We start from the raw sequence: 26,336 nt of genomic DNA, 5'->3' as shown, positions 1-26,336 counted from the left end.
TGTGAATCGTTCCTGCCCCAGGCCCTTGCTATCCCTTTATTATGCACCTAGGACATATCACATGCTTAACACATTTGTTTGTATTTAGCATCCACTGACATGTTCAGAAATACCCCCTGACACGTACACAGGGACCTCATCATAGAGTCTGGAACATTTTGTGACATGCATGTGGTGCTAGGAATGTTGGGTCAGGGACAGCAGAGGGGTGAGCCCAGTCTAGGGAGTCAGATGGTTGCAGCCTCCAGCTGCAGCTGCATGCTAGACTTGAGATCCTGGGCAAGCTGTTCTGCCTCCCCGAGGCCTAGCTTCCTCCTCCGTAAAAAATGAAGATGAGGGGCATCACTATTCAATGTGGTAATCCATCTCACAGAGCCTGACATGGAGGAAGCACTTTACAAACTATGAGTGGAGAACTCCGGATGCTGACTGCAGCATCAGGGCTGGGATCCCACAGGATTACACGCTTCTTAGGGTCTCATAGAGGGGAGTTGTCATCCCAGTTCTCCCATTGGCTCCCACCTGTTCAGATCGCCTATGCAGGAGACAGGCCTGGGTTCAAGTGAAAGGTGTGCCAGGTAAGATAAGCTTGGACAAAGTCATCCCCTTAATTCCAACCTTGACTATGCGAAATGCACTATGGACCTTGTGTGGGAGAAAATGATGGCATTTATTACAACATCACCCCCTGCTGTATATGAATTCAGCGTCTGTTAGATGGGAGACACTGTTATCAAGTGTCTTTCGTATGTGTACCCTCCTTTCCAAATTCCTTATCAAGTAGGTATTGTTTTCTTTCTTCCTTAGGACCAAGAGACGGCCAGAGAGCCAAAGAGATGGACCCTCTTGACTTCCTGTGTGTGTGGACAGATGCAACTGTGTCCTCAGCTAAGCCAGAAGAGCACTAAGATGCCCCCAAAGAGGGGTGACCACTTTCAGAACAAGGCCCAGTTTGCTGTGGCTAGCTGCGTGAGGGCTAGACCCTTCGGCAGGAGCTAGAAAGTGCCCAGACTTTCTGTTCCCAGACTTTCTATACTGTAGACTTTCTGGTTCCCATGGCAACACCACTGACCCATTTCACCTTTTCCTTTCCACCTACTCCATTATTTCATTTTGGAGTCAGTGTCTGCAGTGTTTACACAAGGCCTAAATGTAAAGGACGATAGTCTTCGGTGCCTCGACTTTCTCCACTGCAAGGTTACACATTCCACTCCACCTTGTGAAGTGTTCCTGGTTGGTGGACCATGCTCCAGTGGATTGCCCTGTACCCGTTAGTGTATGGGCAGCACAAATTAGACTGGGTAGCTTTTAAAAACATACTTATATTAAGAAGATATGAAGCTAGGAGGGGTTTGGAGTAGTGGGGGTGGGTTTTGGTAGTTTTCTTTGCCTGTTCAAAACTGCTAAAGACTATATGACTTAGTATATAAAATCTGTTATTTTAAGTCAGTTGTCAGGACAATGCTAGGAATTTAATAAAACACAATGTTTAAAAAGCACAAGAATCCATTTTATTTCAAAGAGGATATCATTATGTTATTTTCAAAGAGGGAAAGTGGAGTGTTTCATTTTATTTTTAAATTTATTTTGTTGCTTTTTTTTTCATTTTTGTGTGTGACACACACATACATGCACATACACACGTGCCAAGTATGCAGGTGCCTATAGAGGCCAGAAGAGGGCATCAGACCTGGAGCTGGAGTTACAGTTGATTGTGAGCCTCCCAGTGTGGAGACCAAACTGGGGTCCTCTGCAAAAGTAGCAATGTGCCCTTAATAGCTGAGCCATCTTCCCACCCCCTTGCCTTCTCATTAGCCCGTAAAAGATGTGCTGTTTCTTTAAGCTTTAAAGGGCCAGATTTGCCTCGGCTTTACCTCCCCACTGCCTTTGGGGACATGGAGGACAATAGTGTTAGCTTTGCTTTCCTTGGGTCCCCTTGGCCTCACCCCTCACCCATGCAGTTGCTGCGGTGAGGGGAGATATTCCCAGGAACCTCAGCACTCTTTCTTCCCAGCCCTCCTGATGTGGGGGAAGGGCTTTCTCATGGCCAGCCTGGCTGGGGCCATTGCACAATCTCTGTTTATACAAGTGAGTGCACCCAGCCTCTACCTTTAATTGGCCAATAAAGCCAAGCCGGGAGCAAGGCATCCCAGCACCAAGACCCATCAGGCGCCAGAGGCATCCAGTTATCTCCCAGTTATTGGCATCAGAGTGCCAAACACATCTGCTTCCCCTCAGCAGCCTTTGCATCAGCAGCCGGTGAGAACACGAGACCCCCGCGCCCCCTGCTTGATAATAACAACAAGGCAACGGCCCGGTCACAGAGGGCAGTGTACACATCTCTGTGTCAGATGCCAAAAACGTGATTATAAAATTACGAGCAAATATTAGGCATTGCTTTCTAGCTGCATGCTGTTTTCCCCAAGAGATTTCAGGGAAGGCTGGGATTTCATGCATTTAATTAGAGTAATGGACCAGATTCTGCCAAGTGTATCTGAAGCTAGATGAGGGCTCAGCCTTCTCGTCACACTCTGGGTGCCAACAGATACTTGGGCTGACTGTTCCCTAATGGAGAAGGCCTGAGGGAGGGTGATTGACAGCTCCTCTGAAGGTAGCCATCACACAGCGATAAAATTCACCAAATTATCCAGAGTAGTGGCAGAAGTCTCATAGCTCCCAGAGGCTGGGACAGTGTTATTAGAGGTACCAACTGTTCAGAGTAGCATTTCCTACATGGATGTTCAAAGCAAACAGGCCAACAGGAGGAATTCACCAGTGTTGGTCTTGTAGACCTAATGTAGGTTGTAGAAAGTTATAGACAAACCGTAATGCCTCCATAAACCACCACTTTATAGTGGATCTCTGCTGGGTCGGTAAAGCAAAAACCACGGAAAATATACCACTGACAACAGTGGCTTTCCACTGCCATCAACGATGGGATGTTATGGCGGAGTGAAGCATAAATTCATATTTAAAAGTGCCTTGTTTAATAAATTATTCAAACTCATCTGATTGTACATGTAAATTTCTTCTACTCCCACCTTGAACTCTGCCGCACATTCTTTTTCCTGGAGTCAGCTGTAGCACATTGGGTTTCTGGGTTGTACATCCATAACGACCACATGACAAAGACAGACTGGAAACAGTTAAAATATTTACTTGTCATGCATTCAAAAAAAAATACTCTACCAGAACTTAGCAAAAAAATCCATGTTCTATTTTTTTTCCTTATTTTTCACAAATCTTTTTCATCTATGGCTGTTTTTCTGCATTCAATGTATTGCGTGATGTTCTCATGGAACATGTGAGAAGAACATCCAGTCACACACAGAGGAGTGGCTGGACCAAGGAAAGGGTACTTTTACATATTTTTATTTTATGTGTATTGCTGTTTTGTCACGGGTGTCAGGTCCCTTGGAACTGAAATTAGAAACCGTTGTGAGCAGCCATGTGGGTCCTGGGAATCGAACCAAGGTCCTCTGGAAGATCAATCAGTGCTTGTAACCACTGAGCCATCTCTTCAGCACAAAATTTACTTTTAATAGTTTTTATACACACACACACACGGGGGTGGGGTGTGAGGGTGTCTCACGTAGCCCAGGCTGGCCTCAAACTCACTCTGCAGCCAAACATGATTTTGTACTTTTGATCCTCCTGCCTCCACCTGAGTGCTGTGTACCACTATGCTCACTCGGCCCTCCACCATCCTGGGAAGGGGCTTCCTATATACTAAGCAGGCCCCGCCCTGAGCCATGTCGTGGCCTCTTTCAGGGATTCTCATGTTCTATAATGCTTCGCAGACTTGACAAGTGGGAATTTTCCCTTTTTTTTAGTTTGTGTTGTTTGTTTTGGGACAGGATTTCACTCCGGAGACCAGGCTGGCCTCAAACTGATGACAAACTTCCTGCCTCGCGTGTCCTGGGTTGAGAGGTGGGAACCGCCACTCCCAGCAAGTCATTAATTAGAATATGGATCTTAAAACCACACCAGCAACTTGACGCTCTGCTCAATTCAAATCAGTTGCTCTATCTTGTCCTGTGGCTGAGCCTTGAAGCCTCGCACGGTTTTGTAATCCTATGCATTGGTTTCACAGAGATGTTGGTTCACTGAGTTCTGTACTTTTCCTAAGTGGTGACACATCTCCTTATCAGATGCCATCATCTCAAGGGCTCACCATGGTTAGCTCCCCGCCCCCACCATCAGCGCGGCTCCTAAAGTATCAAGTCGCTCAAGGGGTTGGACACAAGTATTCCAAACCTGTCATTTCTGTATGCAAGACTGAACGTATTGACAATAAACACAGCTGACTCTTCTCCTCCACACGACAGACACTTGGTTCACTTCACAGAGGTGGTGACATCTACCCAAGACTGAATAACCACAGCCAGCCCATTCTGTCGAGCACAAGGATTTCCAATGCAAGAAGTACCAAGTTAGCTCTCAGGACAGACAAGGGTACAACGCTTCTCCCCGGAGACAGAATGGTGCTTCAGAATGAAACACAAGCTTCCCAAAGAGCGCTCAGGAGGTATGTACTCAGTGGTCAAAACAGAATAAAGTCAGGGGTAGAGAAACGGCTCAGCAGTAAAGGAATCTGCCATGTGAGTCTGGAGACCTGAGTTTGATTCCTATATTTCAGTTAAAGGTGGAAGGAGAGAGCTGACTACAGAGTTGTCCTCCGACCTTCATAGGTGAGCAATGGCGTGTAGTATACCGCTCTGCCCAGCCATATCGCGCACACCCACCTACCAACAATAATAGTATGAAATTTTTAAATTAAAAGTTAGTGTTTTTCGTACCGTTTCATCAAGAACATTCTTTAGTAAAACTGGCACTGAATGCTTCTTTTTATTAACACCAAGAGTGTGATAACGAAGGAGTCCATGGCCACTGGCACAAAGAATACCAGAGCTTGGACCCAGGCAGCATCCACAGTTTTACCTCCTGATGCGGTTCACCACTTGGTGCAGGAGGTCGGCAGTGCACAAGGAGCAAACACTGTTTTAACATTTTCATGCAATTCCTTTTAATCCTTTAGAGCCCACTAGAGGACCCTGGGAACCCTCAGAGACCCCTGGGTCACACACAGAGGGCCCCTGTGTAGAGGACAGAGACAATGAAACCCCAAAGGGCTCTAATCTACTCAAAGCTGGTGTGCTGGTAGAGCTGGGGGTAAAGAAGATTTCAAAGGGTTAGCTTAATTCTGCCACCACCCACCTGTCCTCTCTGCTTTTATTTACTTATTTTTAAAAAATTCAGTTGTGGAAATGCAGTACAAATTCTGTGTTATAAAACAAAACCTGGTGAGATGTCTCAGTAGGTAGAAGTGCTGGCCGGGGGAGTCTTATGGATTTGAGGTGGATACCAAAAACCCACTGTAAAAGGGAGGAGCTGATTTGTGTGTGGGGAGTAGCATGCATACACGCGCACGCACGCACGCATGCGTACACACACACACACACACACACACACTCATAGAAACAGATAGATCTGTACAGTTGATTTCATTAGCACTGCTAAGAAAGGAAGACACTGTATACCAAGCTATTGAAAAATTATCAAACCAGCATGAGTTAAAAAATAAAAAAAAAGACTAGTTAATCCCCTATCCACAGCCCCACCTTTAGTCCTTCCACATCTTGAATACTTGGGGTGCATTCTTTCCAGTGTCTTCAGAAATAATCGGGTGCCCTAATTCAGCCAAATGCAAATGAATACTCCCCTAAAGAGGCCTTATTATAATTTCCAGCCCTTGATGTCGACAGAATCCCTGTAGTTCCCTAACTTCTTGCTTTCTAACTTCTGGTTACTGATGCGCTGCCTCTGCCAGCTCAGTCTAGCATCAATTAGCAACACTGTGTGTTGATTACGTTTCCCTGGAGTCCCGAGAAAGCTGCTTTGTATTTATTAATGACTGCACTGGGCACTACTATTTTTCAATAGCATTTAAAAATGAGTAAATTACTAAAGCTAACTATAAAAGCATCTCAGATTTCAAAGGCAAGGAAAAGAGAAGAAAGAAAGAAAAACGAGCATATTATTTCAAACCACCCCTAACACTTGGGTGGCTGGTTTTATTTTCTGTGTAATATTAAAGGGGTGTGTGTCTTCAGTTCTGGACTCTTGCTCTAACCTCAGCATTTCGGAATACACATGACTTGAGTCAGGGAACAGAGTCACAGACCAGGTGATTAATTAAGAGCCGGTTTAACAGGTCTAAATTTCATTATCACATATACGGACACACGCGCGTGCGCGGACAAACCCTCCCCCCCCACCTGATTCATCAAGACTCCACCCACGAGGTTAATGAGGTGGGGGGGGGGAGAAAGGATGGAGGACTCTCTAAATTGAGGTCCCATTTTATGTTGTCAAGGGTAATTCAACAACGGAGTATGAGTTCACCCAATTGAAACTGTCCTATTTGGTAGAGAATTCCATAGAGCCTGAAGTTTGGAATGCTTACCCTGATACAGAGTTTGCTACCTGAAGGAAGCCAGAAAGGATCCAGTCTCTCCTGTGATGAATCTTTCCTAAGTACAAGGCAAGTGAGGAGAAGATTTGCCCTGCTTTTATATTTCCGCCACTTATGAAGATCTGTAAGTCACCTCCCCCGAAAACAACACAACGCTGATGTGCATCCATGAAGCCCCCACCCCACCCCCCAGGGATTGGGCTCGTAGGTAAAACACCTCAGTTCACTCCCTTTGTCTTCAGCTCCCCCTTTGATGTGCAAGTCACTGGTGGAGTAAACGGTGCTGGCTTTGATGTTGAACTTGGAGACTTTATTGTTACCAGCCTGCCTACAAGGAGAGCTGCCAGTCACTTCTCACATCTGAACAACCCTGTTCCTTTACGGCCCCTCTTTTACAAGCATCAAATCCCTAAATACATGTTTTCCCCATTGCTGCTGATTACCACCGTGCTATCTGTGGTGGGGGAGGGCTGTGCTCAAATATAATTGCAGCACCCACGTTTTCTGTAAACACCCCGAGGCATCGTCAGATGGCCGGTAACCAAACTTCTTCAACAAGAGAAGCTTAAGTGCAAAACAGATTTCTAGCAAATAAAAACATTCCGCAGAAAACACTCGAGCCATCTTCACGGTGGAAACGAGTTCAGTCAGTATTTCTCCTAAGCAGCCATTTGAAATGACACAGAACCGTCTAAGCCACTTCAAAAGGGTTTGAGGAGGCAACAGCAGCAGGGGGCTTCAGGAGGCTGCCAAAAGTTTGAACCCTCTTAACTCAATGGCAGTGAACTTTGTTTCTCTGCAGTGGTGGAGGCAGGAAACTTCTGTTAGAAGATTTTGCTGGATGGAAGTCTAGTGTTCCCCATAAATTTCTACCCAACCAGAGACCAGGCAATATGCTCATCTTTAAAAGAGCGCTACTGAAGATACGTCTCGAGTTTCCTGGGCCAACTCCAATCAGATTTTCATTTCAAACTTTGTTTTAATCCCTCCTGAAAACGTCAAATATTATCCTCACTTAAAAAAAAAAGTAAGTACCCTTAAGGTGCTTATAGCAGACCCTTCTCTTTCTGATCAACATTACAATGAAACTCAAGTTCTTAGGGATACCAGGCCTTGGAGGAAGTAGGGACAGGATCTTCTTTCTCCTTGCTAGAACTTAGTTCCAGTGTCGCACACTGTTTCTGCCTGCTAGTCAATGCAAACAAATTTGGAGATACAGTTCTCCAATTTGGGGCTTTAATGTCCAGTCAGGAAGACAATTACTGTGGGATACAGTGGTTAGGGCTGTTTGGAGGTTTCATTTTTCAGCCTCTCCCCACCCCTAGAGGTTTCAACTCAACCATCAAAAATGGAAAAGGCTTTGGGCTAGAACTTGATAAAACAAGGCTGTAATTTGCCAGAACTAAGTCTGGGCATATTTGTTAATATTAATGAAAGCCTTCTTGTTTTAAAATGTATTTAAATAGCTGGCATAGCAATTACCTCTCTCTACCTTAGAATTTTCACTTCCAAAAGGAGCTGGTTAGCCGATTGAAGTATCTTTAGCAATTATGGCTGGGGACAGGGAATAGAGAAGTTGGGAGGCTTCCGTTTGCCTTCCCCACTTCTTGAACTAGAGACCAGCTCCCCTTTCAACTTTAACAGAAACGTTTTCATGAAAACGGAGCTCTGGAAAAGACCTGGACAGCTGTCAATCAAAACCTTCTAATTTTACAAACCGGGAAAGAACACAAGTGAAAAAACCCTGCCAGTTACCACTCAACAGATCTGGCCTGGAACCCACGTCTTCATCTTCTCCCACCTCCCTCCGCACGTAGGGGCTTTCCACTCCTCTACGCTGCACAGCCACACTGGGGACCAGATGACTCACGCATAAAATAAAGGTGTTGCACTTGAGCGATTTCTCAATCGGGATCATCTGTGCAGCTTAAAGTTTACCAGCGCTTGGGATCCGCCAGTGTCATCAGATCAAACTCACCAGAATCTCAAGTAGCCCATGCACGCGCACATGCACACACACACACACACTCTCTAAAATTTTACATTTGGGGGCTGGAGATAAGGCTCAGTGGTAGAGCACTGGCTGTTCTTCCAGAGGACCCGGGTTCAACTCCCAGCCGCTCACAACGATCTATAACTTCAGTTCCAGGGGATTCTGATACCTTCATCCCAATCCACATAAAATAAAGTTAAATAAATTATTAAAAATATATAAAAATAAGATTTTTAAAAAAAAATATTACTTTTAAGCATGTGTCTCTGTGGGAGTATGTGCACATGCATACAGGAGGCCAGAAGGTGGTGTTGGAGCTAGGGATACACGTGGCTGTGAGCCACCTGATACGAGCGATTGCAATAGAACTCAGACCCCCTGTAAGAGCACTGAGTGCCCTTAAATACTGCTCCATCTCTCTAATCCACAGAGCCGGTATGCTTTGAAAGCTCGGTCTAGTCTAATATCCTAACAGTACTGGGTGCTGAGAGACCCGTCTAGGCCTACCACAGGGCGTTTAGCACGGGCCGAGGCAGTTCTGTGATTCGGTTCTCTCATGCTCAGCCGTGAAGCCATTGCATTTGTGTCGTGCTTACTGCGCTACTGCAGTTACCTGTACGAAAGCAGTTGGTCTGTTTACTGAAACATCCCCCACCACAGTACACACACCAAGGACACCGTATGTCATGGTCACCACTCGTCCCCTCAGCCCACAGCACTGAAGCGGCTGCAAGCAGCAGGGTATTGCACAACCACTTCCCAGGGTCGGAGTGCGTCGGAGTGTGGTCTGCCTCCACAGCTCTCAGAGTCCAGCTTTTACTGGCTTTGCCGGGTGAGGACTCACTCTGTACAAAAGGGAGGGCGTGTGGTTATATGGACTCAGAGGCAGGGTGTCTGGCTATTGAAATCAGAGACAGGGTGTCTGGTTATTTGGAGGCAGAGGTAGGGTGTCTGGTTATTTGGAATTGGCTCCCTTAACCCCACTCTTCCAGCTCGGCCACTGCAGACGCATTCAGCTGATGTTTAGACCCGAGAAAGGCCCTTTTGTTAACAGGAAATGCTGGGGAGCTTCAGGGGTAAGGAATCTACTTTGTTGCTGAAAAGAAAAACAGAAAACGGCAACATGGGAAAGACATTGCTGTTTCCATTGTCATTGGCCTGGACCCTGTGGCTGACTCCCCCACCTGCTCTGGAGATACAGTCCCCACCACACACAGGGCTGGAATTCACTGAGTCAATGTGGCTAACAGAGGCCAGAGCTACAGACAGTGTCATTCAGAACAGGAGAACAGAGCTTTGTCATAGGCACCTCTATCAGCCGCCTAGGCGGCCTCAGGACCCTCTCCTGTTTCAGTCATTTGGGGTTAGGACATCTGGGGGGTAACATTTTACTCACTTTCTCCTCCACACTTGTGGAAAGCAAGGCCACAGAAAACTAGTAAAAGTGTGGGTCTTACTGAAGTGATGGCAGAAACCCCTCACTCTGGGTGCCCAAATCTGTCTCCTTTCAGTGGGATAAAGGGGAGTCTATGTTTACCCTACGATGGTTCACTGTCGGAGCCTGGCTTTCTTTCCGTAGTTAGAGGCCAGAGCAGGACTGCCCAAACCTATCCAGTCCTCAGGACCACCAGAGGCGGAACTCCATGCATCCCATGCGATGGAGGCGATTGACAGTATCTAGGAACCACTGGAGGAGGAGAGCACCTCGCTGCCCACCCCAGCTCTGACAGCTTAGGACACAAGGGTGTGTAGCAAATTGAGGCCCAAGGATGCCTGCATCAGAAACACCCAGGATGCTGATTAAATCCACCCTCTGGGCCCCACCCCACACTGACTCCATTAGGCCATCTTTAGGTGGGACCCAGTAATCTGCCTGTTACCAACTTAAGGTTTACTCCAGGGGTTGGGAATCAGTCTTAGGCAGGATCATTAAGCAGATATTTTATAGTTAACTCTTAGATTCCTTGAAAGCAAACCATGTTTAAGCATAAGTGTAAGAGCTGGCCTTCTCCAGTTAGATTAATGATTCATGGGATAGCTGTCTCCTTGGTTTTCAATGGCATCTGCCTCTGAGAAACTACAAACTCGAGAGCCCAACAGGCTCAACACCGTCTTCTCTGGTTAACTGTGGCTGCCAACATTTTGGTATATCTTAAAAATGCTGACTCATGACCCGAGACACCGATTGACAGGAAAGGCTTGAATCTGACTATAAAAGCATACAAGAGGCACCAGAATGATCTAGCATACAGGAGACACTTAAGCATGTCCAAAATAAATATTTATGTTTGCACTGCGCTCTGCAGAAATCAGAAGTGAGACATGAAGATAACAATCCATGGGGAAAAAAAAGGAAACAAACAGTGTGAGGATCACACTTCTGCATGGCTCACTTTGAAAAAAAAAAAGCAATTTCCTTCAATAACTGATCTCAGCCTAACCACAAGTCCTCACTTCTGAACCGCGACCTTATTTTCTAAGATCAAAGGGCCAAAACAACAGTTTCTTTGGCCCCCACCCCCATCCCTTCTTCTTGTTGTTGCCTTGTTTTTCATGAATAGTTCCAGTAGCCTCTTTCGAGTAGCAGCCAGCCAGACCTGTCCTCCTTTAAAGTTGCACAGCATCTTTCTTCCATCTTGGTTACCTCAGCTGTTACAGCTCAGGTCCCAAATTTTAAATGACAAAAACCCTACCCACGCTTGGATTCTTACACCTCTGGGATGCACCCCCATTCCAAAGGCATCTCAGCGGGAAAATCAGTACCTTCTGTGCCTCCGACTCCTCCACAGAGGTAAGGTAGTTTCATGGTTGACACTCAAAGCCAAACTCAAATCTCACTAAAGGTCCCACATGTTATGCAAATGAATTCTGTCCACAGATTCTATAACGAGTGCTTTTATGTCTGTTATTAGTTTGGGTTGTCTGTTTTTGAGGCCTGTCTTTTGTTTTAGGAGTTGCCCCAAACTCTCCTACGGAGCTGAGGATGACTTTCAATTTTGGATCCTACTGCCTGTACCTCCTAAGTATTAGGATTACAGGAGCCTTCCACCCTATCTGCTTTATACAGTATGGGGGCTTGAACTCGCGGCCTTCTGTATGCTAGGCAAGCACTCTACCTGCTGAATGAACTAACCATCTCAGTCTTCATAAAGCAAGGAGCTAACCGTTTCTCGGCCCACGTTTGCCAAGAACATCATCAGTGATTCTAATTATTGATTTTTTTCTCTTTCTTTTTTTCTGAAAAGATCTTGATTTGAAAAAGAACAATGCTGGGTTTCACTGGCCTATATTTTAAAAAAAAAAAAAAGAAAAAAGAAAAGTCAAGGGTGGAAAATAGAACAGAAGTGAAAATTTTGGGACCAAACAAGAATTTTTATACAGGCTGTAACCGCTCACAAACCAAACGTCACTTGGCTGTAGAACAGATAACAGAACGCTGAAAACAAGCCTTCATAGAGCTTAAGTTTCTTAAATGCGTCCCTTCCTTTCCTCCAAGAAAACTTTAGAAATTTATTATCTAATAAGTCATTTCTAATAGCTGCATAAGAGAATGAATTACATCTCTGAATCTGGTGGAGAATGCCCAGTAGCAGTTGAGAAAATATTCACAACCTTTGACCTTTTCCACTAGCCTGATGGGAATTTCATCTCACCATGTCTTTTGCCTGTCTTGAACAAGTATCCACTAGAGGGCAGTCTTATCTCAGATGTGATACTGCTTTGCAAAAAAAAAAAAAAAGAAAGAAAGAAAGAAAAAAGAAAAAAAGAGCTCATAAGAGCTTGTAATGTTCCTATTATTTTTGTGATTTTTTTTCTTGGATAGTTTAAATGACCAACATAAGTCAAAAAATGTACCCACAAGACTCCACTTTTACAAATTACAAAAATTACCAGATGGACTGATCCCCAGTAGGGTTATAAAGCCTTTCTTATATACCTTAGCATGTTTCAAACAAAGTTTATTATTTTTTTTAATCTCTAACTCATATTTTCCTTTTTTTTATGTGGTGAGTTAAGTACCAAGTCAACCATATCACATTCGGCACCTGGATCTCATTCTTGGCATCAGAATTTCAAGGGTTTCTAGAAAACTGAAGTGCGCTTGTAAGATAAGAAGGCTGAACCATGAACTCTGACTGAGAGGGAAGGGGGAAGACCGGCAGAGAGCGGGTGTGAGTGTGCTCACTTCTCCTAGTTCCCAACAGGAGCCTTTGGCTCCAAGGATGGATTGCGGGCACCCCATCAGCACTGCAAGGCAGACTCCGAACCAGAGGATCACAAGAATAAGGCAGAGATATCTGCTTGGTAGGAAATGACTTTTCCAATTCAACACGGAATAAGTGACCTCTAGAGATACTGAGCACCCCATCACAGGAGGTGTTCAAGCAGAACAGGACATTCATGTCACAGGAATGTTGTGAACACCCACTCGCCGATGGGATGTTTAATCCAAGTGCCTTAAAAAGTTTCAGCGCTCCCCGAGCCTCTGAAATAACAGCACACCTCAATCCAGCAGCTGGAGAGGTTAAGTGCCCGCCCCGCAGGAGGTGAGTTTCTGCACCTTTCCCAGAAAACTATTTCTGCTGCTGTGAAAGACACCGACTTTCTCAATAGCATGTACCATGTTCCTGGCCGATCAACACCGCCATGCTCAAGAGTGCTGCTCACGAGCATTCGACCATATGAAGCACAAGGAAATAAAAAGACACATTTGTGAACCCTCTGCCAAAAGATAAATGGGACAGACAGACAGTCAAATCTTCGGCTGGAGTCTGTCATAATGGTGACTCCTTGCACAGGTCAGCTGAACTTCATGATGCTACGCTATATTATTTAGGAAAGCTAACTTAGGCTTCACCCAGATCTTAATACCAAGCAGGCTTAATGAAAATCATGAAGAGAAATGAGAAGCAAATAAGAATAACCCCATTTGTAGCAAATTGATTTTATTAAAGAGTAATTTAAAGATATTAGGCTCAGCAAAGCATTACATAATTGAATCTATTTTTCCCTCATATAAATGGCAGACTTATCATTGACACTAACTAGGGGTAAAGTTATGCACAGGACATTTTTATAACTTCCTTCAGGGGTGGCAGGAAGATGGTGGGACTCAGGGGTCTGGTTCAGGCTCTACCAGGTATCAGCTGGAAGAAACTGGCTATGGCACATGACCTGCGTGAGCTTCATTTTCTTCAACTCAAACGCACGGGATCATCAGACGGCATAAACAGGAGCGTGTCTGAGACACAGAGGACATGGTTAATGTATACAAACTGATACTCTGTCCCTGCTGGTTTGGAAAACGCCTGGTCAACTTCAGAGGAAAGTCCGAAGCGGACGAAAGAAAAGCACTGGCAGGGAGTAAACTCGGCCTTGCTTTCTACAGTCACGAGCACAGAGGTCTCAAAACCCAACAGCTGGCTTAAAAAAGAAAGTCTAGAAGCAAAATATTTCAGGTGCCTCTTGGTCCCATAGTGCCCATTAGCTGTCATGCACTCTCATTTAGACCTCTTCTCTAGGCCGAGCACTCCGACAGATAATGGGAAAAGGTTGGTCTGCCATGTCACACACAATACTGATGGCTACAGAGAACTCAGACTGGGACTCTCTCCCTTCAGTAGTCCAAAGGACAGCTGGATGGGAAGGATACTCCCGGAGAGGCTAGATGGGGCAGAGATTCTACCTGTCACTCCTCAAAGGGGGAGCGTGTAGACTCGGAAACATTATCCAACGTCAGTTCATCCTTGGTGTCACAGGCGAATGTTTAAAAATACATTTGAAATTGGAAAAAATATAAAATCAGCCTACCTGCTGGCGACATCAAGATTATGGCCACTAAAAAGATTGTGGTTTTTAATGATCAAATATGAAACATAGAGACTAAAGCAACCTCGATGTTTCTGCAATATATATTGTGAATATTTAGAAAACAGAAAAATCCATCTTTCTCTTTTCTTTTGGTGCTAAGGGGAGATGGAGAGGGGGTCTGTACATAGGAGGCTAATGTTCTACCCAGTGAACTATACCCCAGGCCTGCACAAAGCATCTCCGTCACAAAGTATTCCCAGACAACACATTCTATACAAGAAACTTCATTAGTACTGAAAATTTTAAGAAAACTGAATTCCACATCTATCTATTTATCCACCCACCCACCTATTCCTCCACAAAGTTAACTTTTGTACCAACAAATGACCCTTTCTAAATGTCACCTTCTTAGGTGTCACAGAGCTGGTTACAAAGCTGAAGGATGCTCCCCCAGATGTTTGGCAAAGATCTGTTTGCTGATCTTGCCGATTGGTATTGTGAACCCCCTGGCTGGGATGGAAAGATGGGAGAAAGGGGGACTCCAGAACTATGAATTAGATTTAGAGATATTCTACTAAACATTAAAAAAAATCAGGGATGAAATGGCACAGTATATATTTGTTTAGAGATCATATTGTTTTCTACCCGGGTGATGTTTACAACATCATAGCGCTCAGCTCCCCTGATGGCAAAACAGGTGATAGGAGCATGTTGTCGCCGTGTGTGTCCTGTGACAGAACAGTCATACACAGCACTGAGAGACTGCCTATGAAGACTGCTGTCACGTGGAGAATCAAGGCTCCCTTACACCAACGCACAAACTCTGTTTGTAATTATTTCTAATATTTATTTATTTATTATATCTATACACATGTGGGCATGTGCTTGTCATGGCACACATGTGGAGGTCAGAGGCCAACTTGTGGGAATCGGTTCTTTTCTTTCACTCTGTGGGTTTCAGGGACAGAACTCAGGTCCTCAGACAGCAAGTGTCCTTACCCAATGAACCATCTCCCAGGCCCCAGACCTTCTGTCTTCCAAAGAACTAAATCCTCTTTAGGAGAGGAAAAACAAAACAAAACAAAACAAAACTTGGCTCAGCCGTGGCAGCCATTTGAATTTTTGTTTGTCAAGGTCTAACCATCACTTTCTCACAGGTCTATCCATCAAAGGTCCTCTAAATGGGATACGAGTCCCAGGTAAGAGCTACCACACGAACGATGCTTAAAATGAGGCTAGGAACGGAACCGATTTTCACATGGTGAAAACAAATGCTAAATTCTTCCAGACTGTTCAAGGTGAGTGTGACACGAATTACCAGTACACAGAGTATTTTCAAAGGTTAAAGGTGCCTCGCATCTGTGTGACAAACTGGAGGAAGGAAGGCTCCACGATAGGATGGAGGCTCACACTGGAGCCTTCAGCCTTCCCAGTCCCTTGATGCAAGCAGAGACTGCAGAGCCATCGAACACCAACTGCCCTAGCTCCATGTCTTTAAGCACTCAGCTATTTTCATGATGACCAGAACAGGTGCCCCTTGCTGCCATAATACATCATCCCCACTCTTTCCCTGTGCGCAAAGGAGCAATCCAAATGGTAGTGGGAATTTGTTGTTAATTAAATAAACAAACAAGAGATGCCAACGGATGAAATGAGAATTGCTCAAACTCAAGGTTATTACTTCCTAAGCATGGAACCACTTTAAGCCTAAACTAATTTGACAACTGACACAGAGAAAGGGTTTTCTTCTTTGCTGAGTTCAAAAAGGCCCGGTTTAATGATGTTTAAGAAACACCATTAAATCAGGCAACAAAGAGGACATCTCTCTTTTATGGTGGCTTGTTCTCCCATCCCCTACTCACAGGCATCTACACACCAGCAAGCTACACTATGAAGAAGAGCCTTCCTGTTTTGCACGCAGCATCTAATTATGTAAAATCTTGCATATGGAACCAATTTAACTATTAAAACCAAGAGGCAGCAGGGAAGTATTTAATATGATTCCGGGCCAGTTTTTTCCCCCTCCCTTAAATCTGATATGGAAACATTTACAGCATTCCTTGCTTTCCCACAAATTAGTTTTGTTCAGTTAAATTTTGCACCAAAGCAAAGGTCAGTCCTGTGAAGACACGGGACTATTAGAGATGATGGAACTAAAAGGTCTCTAATTCTCATCCCCAGCCCCCCCCCACCCCCCACCCAGGGCTCGAGTATTAAGGAAAACTTCACTGCTAGGAGTTATAAGATACATGTATTTTTTCCCTTTCTCTACAACAATCCTAACAATCTAGGAATCTATTACTTTATGGCAGTCAGAGGATGTTCCCAAAAAGGGTTTGTGTAGGGATAGGAGGTGTTTGTGGGGAGAATGCTGAGGATCTCAGGGTTTTATCACAGGGCGAGTTTGTCTAGAACTTCACTTTGTACTAGACCTACAAAAATCAGAAGCCAACTTACAAAAAAAAAAAAACCCATCAACTTCAAGTAACACCATCAAAAGATATTTCCTTAACGTCTGAGGGCTTAGGGTTCAGAAGGAGGAAAGGCAATTAAAAAGAAGCCTCTTCTCGGCTTCCCACCTTTCTCCCAATCAACACAAATGTAAACAGAATGGAGAAGGACCATCACCGACACCTCCCGAAGAGCAAATTCTATTTTTTTTTAATTTAAGGAGGTGAAGGAAAAATACAACTGGCTTCACGGCTTCACTTTTCACTTAACAGGTTCAATGAAAGAAAGCAATACCGAGGTTTTCTTTTGGAGAGCGGAAACAGATTTCTTTTACATAATAAGAAGCCTCAACACCTTTCCTTCCCCCAAATATTTCACACACTTAGGATCACGGGCAGCTCTTCCCTCTTTCGCTATACCAGTCACATATTATAAAAGTGATTCAATCTCACTTCCCGCAAGTGGTAGGGGAAAGGCACTAAATTTGCCGTGGGCGCATCCTACAGAAAGATTTCATCGCACACCGCCAGCTCATCTCAGCGTTCTGAATGCTTCGACCTGTTAATAATTAATAAAAGATGCCACCCAGTCTCCAGTGAAAAACACGGTGATCTGAAAGTAAACCCAACGTGGATACGGTACGGGTGTCCTTCATCCTGGATTGCAACAATAAAATAATCCCAAATCTAGCAAACGTTTAACGAGCACCAGGTCGCCCGCGCTGGCGAGCAAAATCCCCGCAAGACCTTCGGGGTGCCTACAGTTGTTGCCCCTGAGAACAGCCGTCACTGTGACACAGACAGATGGAGCTTTAAATCCCCAAGCCGGGTGAAGGGGCCTGCACACTGCTTGGGCAGATTATCTGCCCAAGAGGACCCAGCAGGCGCACGGTCGCGCAGAGTGCTGCGGGCTGAGTCGTTCCAGGGCCATCTGCAATGGTCGAAGTGTGTGTGTGTCGGTTTCTCCCTGCACAGCAAGCAACTTCCTGCGCACCTCCAAACTTTGTCTCCATCACAAACTTCCCTGACTTGCCTGGGCCTCTTCCCGCCTCACCTTGGGGCACCTGAAGTCAGCCGTCCCGGCAAACCATTTTTCCTCTTTCCTTTCCACCTTACTACTACCCATTTCTAGACACCAGATCCGGGAGGAAGGCCCCGGGGCGCGGAGGCTTGACCGCGGCTAACCTGTGCCCGTAGGCCCTCGTCGCAGACTAACCTTGGCCTCTGCCCTCCAATTCCCTACGCTGGTCGGGCTGTCTCCCTACATTGATGCACAAGAGCGCAGCGGCCGGGGCTGCGGCTGAGGGCTTCTTGGCACGTTCGGGGCACGGGGCTGGGTCCGGCCCGCGCGCTTTCGGAAGTGGCGGCGTCCAGAGGACGCAGCGCTGAACTGCTGCACTTTCCCAACCCACTGGCCGCTCGGGAACTCCGGCGCTCCGAGCCGCAGAGGGTGGGGTGGCCGTACGGAGCTCGGACGCCAGGCCTGGAACGCTAACCAGTCTCGGCGATGACACCACCAGTGTTCGCAAGCAGGGCCCGGCCTGGCGCCTCCCCCCCCCCCTTCCAGGCCAGAGTTGTCCCGGGGTGCGGGCCCTGGGGACCCAGTGTGGACGTCCCCAGCTTCCTCCCAGTTACCAGACCCTCCCGGCGCATCCCAAGCTCTGCGACTCTCGGCAAACTTTCTTTGGGGAGCCCTGCCGGGTGCCAGGCGCACCCAAGCGAGTGACAGCGGCTAAGAAGACGCTAAAGGGGCGATCGGGCCCACGCGTCTAGCTCCCCAGACCCGAGGCAGGCCGATCTTTCCTCTGGGTTCTAGTGGCGACGCTGCAGTGGCCCGGGAGGCCCCGTTGGGTTCGAGTAGCTGCCCCTAGGCTGTACGTGCGCTCGGGCAGGCGCGCCCACCCCTCCCCCTGCATGCCCTCCTCCCCGCCCCCCGGAGCAGCCAGTCCACCGGAGTCCCCGCGGGCCACCCGGAGCTCACCTTTCATCGCTGCGATCACAAAATACATCCTTTACGCCGCGGTGCGGAGAGCGCAGGGAGAGCCGACCGTCCGACCCCGGAGCCCCCTCTCGCCGCCGCCGCCCGAGCCACAGCAGCAGCTGCCGCAGCTGCCCGCCCGCCGAGAGCCATCCCGAGCCATAAGAGGCTCCATGTGACCGGCTGACATCACGGCCGCCGCTCTGTTTACACCGCGCCCCTCCGCTTCCTCCCGGGGCGGGAGCAAGAGGCGGGAGGCGGGTGCGCCAGGGCGCCGCGCCCCGCCCCCGCGGGCAGGTGACCGCGAGCGGCCCACCCGGGCACGGTGCTGCCCTCCTGCGTTCCTGGGGGCCTGCACCGAGGTCCCTAGCCACCTCTTTAGTCGCCGATCACCTGTAGCGGCCCGGAAGCTCTTTGCCAAGCGTCTGACCACTTTCCACACGCCCACCCCACTCAGCTGAGCACCCTGACGCCACTCCACAGTCCGTCCTGTAACCCTTCTCGGTGACAAATGCACCTGATGGTTGGCCCCAAAGAAGCTTTTGGTTTGGGGGAGTTTCAGTCTCCCTCACATCCCAGAGTATTCCAGCCCCCACGCCCGGCACTGACACCGGTCCAGGGGAAGAGCAAGCTCCCCCAAAGACTTTCAGGACTCACCCAGCTCACAGCATCCACTATCTTGGTTCCCAGCTGCCCACTCCCGCAGCATCCTGCATTCAAGACCACCTGTAAGTGGAAGACTAGAAAACCAAGCCTGTCTGCTAAATGAGCTCCAGGTGTCAGGCAATTTGAGCCACTCATTTTCGGGCTCATCGTATTCAGAACTCTCCAGGGCGCTAGTTTTCTAACCTCAAAGATGAGACATTGTATTTTAAACAGAAGATACAATACACAACACCGTTAACCGTACAATTCAATTTACAACTGAGATTTAACTCCCTCCAACGTTTGAAACCTTTTTTTTTTTTTTTACTGGATTTATGGAAACGTAAATCATAGCTTTATTTTAGTCCCCAGATGAATCTCTTTATGATGAATTTCAAGACTACTTACCGGGAGTCTGCTTTACTTAAAGCGTTGGCAAGCATGCCTACAGTACTGAGCGTAAGAGGAAAAAAATCTAAGCCAAGTTTGCTTTTCTACTGTTGTTTTTTTTTGAGACACCCCCTCCCCCATTCACGACCACCAAACAGGAAGGATTCTAGTATTTCTCTTTCCATATAACCAAGCTGCCCTTGACCTTGTATTGGGCCCATTATTTAGAACAGGTTCAGACCTCCAGCCCTGTAGCAAACAAAGATTCAGATCTGCCCACTCCCCACCCTCCCAACCCCACTTCAAGGAAAAGTTAAAGTTTTCCAAACATTTACACAATGCTGGGACTAGAACGGTCAGAAAACTTCATTTCTCTTTCAGTCAAACGATGGCCTTACAAAAATGTTTGATTAGACACATCCCAAGTAGGTTTTTTTATCCTTTAGATTTTTTTTTTTTTAGAAATACAACCACAAAAAATAAGAAGAGACAAGATAAGAATGTGAAGCCAGGACCTACCCATGTTAATTCAGCTGTCCAGCCATAGTGAAGTGGACAAGGGTTACAAAGGGAATCAGCCATACCCACTGTAATGTTTACAATTATGAAATTAAATCACACCATGTTCCCATGATGCAACTCCATCTCCCAATGAGGCAACGCCCCATTCTTCAAATTTGGTTCTGGGCTTTCCTTGGGCTAACAATGTTAAAAGAAGAGTGCCACCAAGCGAGCCTACCCATGGGTTCTGATTGCATTCTCCTTCCCTTTGTGTTGTTAAAGAAGGAAAAATATAGCCACAGAGAGCATGCTCATGTGTTCTGTGCAATGCAAGTGCATCCTGGTACACAACTGAGAATTCGCCATGTTACTTTAAAACAGTATCTTGCTTTAGATAAGAATGCTTTGAAAATAACCCAATCCATTAGCTTCAGCCTGCCTGCCAGACATCTGACTCCAAGGTAAACAGTCTTACATCACTAGCAATCGGTTATTTCCAGGCCATTTCAAGTAAAATCAGTAATGGAGAATGACACGCGAGGTGACATGGACTCCCACAGCTACAAATGGGCAGTGCTTTTGTCCTACAGAGAGGTCCTCAATAGACAAAAATCTCATCATACTTATTTGAAATATTTACACATTCATTCAACAAAGACATTTCTGGGATAATGTAATCCTGACCTTGCCCTTTGGAAATGTATTGCTCTCACATCCTACAACTAATGAGCAGCAAACTCAGATATTAAGTCCTAACCTTCCTGGGTAGCTAGATGCTATTTGTAATACATGCCTCTATTACATATCATCAGCTTTTAACCTAGGGGAGATAATTGTTCTTCATAGTAACAGCTTTTATGAAACTTTTAGGAATAAAAATGAGAGGCTTTTCAAAAAAAAAAAACCAGATGACCCATAGAATAAATTTCCTATGGAATTTTAAGTCTGTGACCAAACAAATCAGCCAGGAACAAAAGGCTATTTATCTTCTTTCAAGAAAACCAAATTGGAGCCACAGATGATATATTCTGCATAAAATATCACCCACTAAATTAAAATACCACCATATAGGGACACAGTACAATATTAAAACATTACAAGTATACAGGAATAATTGGATTTTATTAAATAAATGCAGTGGAGTACCTACTATGGGGGAAATAGCTTTAAGAAATATATTCTTTGCATCCTTTTAAACAAATGGTCTGAAAGGAACAAAAGAACAAGAAGAATATTGCTTATAAGAAGGCAATTCCATAGGACAGGAAGTCTTTCCTGCTAATGCGAGAATGTTAGACATGAACTCTCAAACATTTATATTGGGTCAAAATGGACTGCAGTCACGTGCCGTTCACCTCAGAGTATACAGATGGCCACAGACTCTCATGGGGTCCCACTTAGCTTGATCACACTGGATCTGACGCTTGGGAGGAAGTGGAGGCACAGTGTAGATACCAGATTGACCCAGAACACCCATGGCCAGAGTTTGGTGCACTTCTGTAGGGATCTAGACCGGAATATGACCAGAAAGTTGCCAACCTCTTTCAGTGGTCAAGAAAAGGATCTGGGATCCAATCCACAGAGCCAGTTCATCAATCTAGACGCATGGCTGCCCCAGATGCTGAGACAGCGGTGGACAAGGACTTAGCCCCAAACAAGTGTAATTCATACTACTCTCTCTAAGGTTCAAAGAACCTTGTAGAGTTAGAGTGGAAAGAATGTAAGACCAGGAAATGGGCAGTGAAGTCCTATTCTCTTGACACCAGTCAGTGTGAACTCACAGGAGCTGCCATTGCTTGCAAGGAGCCCTATTCAAGATAGGGCTTTTCAACAGTCAGTCATGGGTGTGGAAACGCTCAAGAGCCCCTACCGTTTACTCTAGGAGATGGGGAAACCACTGATTTCAGTTGTTTACCCACTGGTGAACCTGCCAAAATCTAATGGATAATTCTGATCTTAAGGCCATACAGATGGCCTTGGCCAAACCCAGAGGGATACAAACAAACAAACAAACAAAAGGATGGGAGTGTGGAAGATTAGTAGGGATGGGAAAGGAAGGCTGGACAGGTGGAGGGAGGAGAGAGATGGTGGGATGAGAGCAAGCAGAGTGCATTATATACATGTATGAAATCATCAGAGGACAAATGTATTAGAAAACAATTCTATGATATATTACACCCAAGCATGCATATAAGGCTTTTGGGGAGAATAGCGAACCAGTGGTTTGAGGAATTTTGTGCCAACTCTCTAAGATCCCAGAACAACATGATTTCGACATTTGCTGAGGCAGGTGAATGAGAGCATTTTGGTGTTCTCTCTCTCTCTCTCTCTCTCTCTCTCTCTCTCTCTCTCTCTCTCTCTCTTCCTCCTACAGCTTGATAATTCATTTCATTTTAACTGAATAGGGAGGAGGTCACCTAAAGGCTAACATAGTCCTATGCATCTGTTCCATCTGGATCCTTGGTCACCCTGCACTAGATTCCTCAGGAGCTGGACCATTCTGGCCAAAACAGAGCCATGGGATCAGCTTTCTGAAAGGCCAACAGGACTAGCAAGACTACACCGGAAGCTACAGAGAAGGCATCCATTCTCCTACTTAGATCAGGGCCTTGGTAAATTGTAAATCTAGAAGGCTCCAGGTCTCACAATATAGCATTTTATGAACAATAATGGGGAGATCCAGAAATCAAAGGTAAGAGAGGAAATCCTTAATACAGTTTTTAAACCTTTTAATATAGTTTTTCTGTCTTGCTCACTATTTTAAGACCAAAGTAGAAGAGCATTTAAATAAACACGAGTGTATGCAAATGTATTATCCAAGAAATCTGGTGAAACACAGTATTTTGGTGGCAAAAGATGCCTTCGGTTTTACACACACACACACACACACACACACACACACACACACACACACTTCTGTAACTAACCACAATTACTGACTATCTATTTCATGCCTGGAACTGTACTCCAGAATGCAGAGAACAAGGTGATTGCTTTGGTCTTGAGAAGTTTACCAGTGAGATGACCTTTGCTCTAAAATCCTACAGAGGTCACTCATTTCCCTGAGAGAGGCTGCACTTTTCTGCAGAGCCAGTGTCTGGGTGACCGTGTTCACTAGCACTGGATGGATGGTTATAGACCACTCCTGTGCCTATTAGTGGAACAGATCATTGAGATGGTGCCTTGGCTAGACTCAGGCAATGCTTCATGGACTTTGGGGTTTCTGGAGCCAAATATTTCATATGGCTATTAGGAAATTCAGAGATTTGGCCTGTGTTTTGTAATCATTACAATGAGGAAAAGGTTGACGTTCACTGGCAGGCAGAGATGACCAGCCTCCACAGACTACGTAGGCAGCAGGTGCTTCACCACACATATACCTGCTACGGTGGCAAGCAAAGAGAAGCAAACTGGAGAAGAAGGGCCTGCATTCCATTAGATTCCCAGGCGGACTCCAAACTACACATTAAAGCTAGAAGAATAGGCCATGCACGAAGCCACATTTTTCCTTCCTTCCTTCCTTCCTTCCTTCCTTCCTTCCTTCCTTCCTTTCTCCTTCCCTCCTTCTCTCTCTTTCTCTCTCTCTCTCTCTCTCTCTCTCTCTCTCTCTCTCTCTTTCTTTTAGAGTTAGCATACAAAGTAATGAGTTTGCTGTGATGTCTGTACATACAGTCACTGGACTTTGTTCTCAATTGTCCATCTCTCCCACTGCTCTCTCCTTTGGTATCCCTGCCACCTCTGACTGTTTGTCTTCCTTTCTCTAAGGAGCCCCCCCGTCCCTCTATTGTTTTCTTTCCACATATAGTCTCTCCCTCTGTCTTTGTCTCTGTCTTCCTCTCTTTAATGTGTGAACTCCAAGTGGGCTAAGAGCTGAGAATTTGAGGACACAGTGCTGCATACACCCTCACTTCTTTCCGTGATACCCTCAAGAAGTCATTTCTGCTCCTGTGGTCTGTCCCCTGTGGAATGAGAGAGTAAACGGAGACCACAAAGAGCTCTAACATCACCTCATTCACTTTTCGGGAGCACCATCGTCCCTTTCTCTGTGTTGAGCTTTCGGTCTTCACTCCTCTGAGGAACGTGCTTCACTTCCTAACCCTGTCTTACGGCAGAAAGAACTCTGGCAGTCGATGGAAAACTTGGGCTCAAAACCAGCCCTTCATCCCACTCACCCGCTGAGTGGTTGGTGTTGAGCAAATCTTTGTTTCGTCACCTGTGAGTAAGGACAGTGGAGTCCTGCAGGGTCACAAGGCAGATTAATTTAAGGAATATAAAGAAAGGTCATGGCGCTAGCACTTAAGACAGAACCATCCACCTCCACCCTGCTAATTCCTGCCTGTATTTCTTTCAAGGTCTGATCGTTCATTTGTTCCTCTTAAAGACTTCCATTTGACTGTACTCTCTGAAGTAGAAGTCCTCAGCGAGGGCGGCCCATGTCTTGGAAATCTATTGTTGGCATTTTCTTTGGCTTCCTTCATTCCCTTGGCTAAAAATTTAGCATATTATGCAGCCTCCTCCTTATTTTTCTTAGTGCATTGTTTCTTCGGAGCAGAGCATTGGGCTTTGTGTTGCAGGATGTGAGGAGTAGCAAGACATTGAATCTTAGCTCTGTTGGTCCTGGGCTTCTTACCTTCTTTGCTTAATGGTTTTCTGACAACATATTGGTGGACATCATCTTCTTTAGAGAGATCGAAAAGTTCTCGGATTCTGCTAGTTCTTTTGAGCCCCAGCCACCAAAGCACAGTAGTATCTATCAGTTCCAGAATATACTTCTATATACTTCTCCTCCTCCTTTTTCCTTCCCTTCCTCCCTCCCTCTTTTCTTTCTCTTTCTTTCCTTCCTTCTTTTCTTCTCTTCTCTTCTCTTCTCTTCTCTTCTCTTCTCTTCTCTTCTCTTCTCTTCTCTTCCTTCCTTCCTTCCTTCCTTCCTTCCTTCCTTTCTTTCTTTCTTTCTTTCTTTCTTTCTAGAATAACCAAGTTGAGAACTCTCAGATTGGCATCCACAATGCATTCTGAACAGACCTGTTCTTCCTCTGTCCAATGCTCCTTGGTCTATAACAAGAATGCCCCTTACTCAACAGCAGCTACACCCTGCAGTGGATCAAGACACCTTGCTTCTTGGGAAAACCTTGTTTGTTGTCCTCACCACCCTGCACTGATCAGATCACACACCGTTTCTACTCTTCACCTAAAGCACCAGCAGCTACATCTGTGGCCATGCACAGCTCAGAGAAAGTACCAAGTCTGAGTTCATCATCTGCTTCATTGAGTTTCTGACAGCTGGTGGCTGGGAAGGAGTTATTCAGCCTCATCTTGATGCAGCCAAATGCCTAGGAGGTGCTGCAGAAGAGAGCTAATTTCTGTATTTTAACAAACCTAGACCAACTCAAAACACTGATCCTCAGTAAAGATTTGTTTAAAGGAGATCTGTATGCCCTTTTGTTCTCTGCAGGGTTGAAGCTGTGTGTTTTATGTAAAATAAGCATTGATTGGGACTGCAGAGTATAGTGCTTGCTATGCAAGCACGGGGACCTGAGTTCAGATCCCCAGCATCCATGTAAAAAGCTGAGTATAGCAGCATGTAGTCCTAGCAGCCTTGGAAGCAGAGACAAGAGGAGCTTGTAGGCTTGTCAGTTTAGCTGAATTGGCAAGCTCCAGGGTCAGAGAGAGACTTTATCTCAGAAAAACAAGGTGGAGAGTAACTGAGGAAGACATGCTATGCCAGCTTCTGGTCTTCACATGCACACACCCACATGTGCACCTGTGCACACACACATGTACACACGCAAGCATGTCTGCATGCTCATCACACACACACACACACACACACACACACACACACACACACGCGCAAACACTGAGTGTTTATTGAGCAACTGCTATGTAGGTAGAAGGGAACAAAAAATTGGCTACTGCTTGATCTAAGAGGACTGTGGTCAGATAAGTTTTCCACATTTCTTTTTCTGTAAGGGAGAAAGATCCCACATGATAAGTAAAAATCTCTATGCATGGCTATGCTAAGACATAGAGAGGGAGGGAGAAAGAGCAGGATTTTATGATGTCCCTTAAGGAATTCATGATCCAGCAGGAAAC

General features: G+C 45.8%; 1 protein-coding gene and 1 pseudogene across 4 annotated transcripts in view; both read right to left on the bottom strand.

The window, feature by feature from the left end:
* Rora (RAR related orphan receptor A) overlaps positions 1–26,336 on the bottom strand; it is a 193,973-nt gene that overhangs the window by 80,229 nt on the left and 87,408 nt on the right. The window contains exon 1 of one of the 4 annotated variants that reach the window (XM_087905355.1): positions 18,711–18,872. The exons of 1 other annotated variant lie outside the window; for it this stretch is intronic. In XM_087905355.1, coding sequence (XP_087761481.1) covers positions 18,711–18,738 — 28 coding nt within the window. In that variant the 5' untranslated portion in view covers positions 18,739–18,872. Of the gene's footprint in view, positions 1–18,710; positions 18,873–26,336 lie in introns of those variants that run through there. 2 more of the 4 variants (XM_085689282.2, XM_085689281.2) reach the window with 2 other exon arrangements.
* On the bottom strand, positions 18,742–25,555 carry LOC148122219 (small ribosomal subunit protein eS6-like; annotated as a pseudogene).

This window comes from Myodes glareolus, chromosome 4 (assembly GCF_982192425.1).
Source record: "Myodes glareolus chromosome 4, mMyoGla1.1, whole genome shotgun sequence".
Taxonomy (NCBI): Eukaryota; Metazoa; Chordata; class Mammalia; order Rodentia; family Cricetidae; genus Myodes; species Myodes glareolus.
The sequence above is the reverse complement of the archived record's forward strand: the minus strand, read 5'-3'. Positions and strand labels throughout refer to the sequence as shown.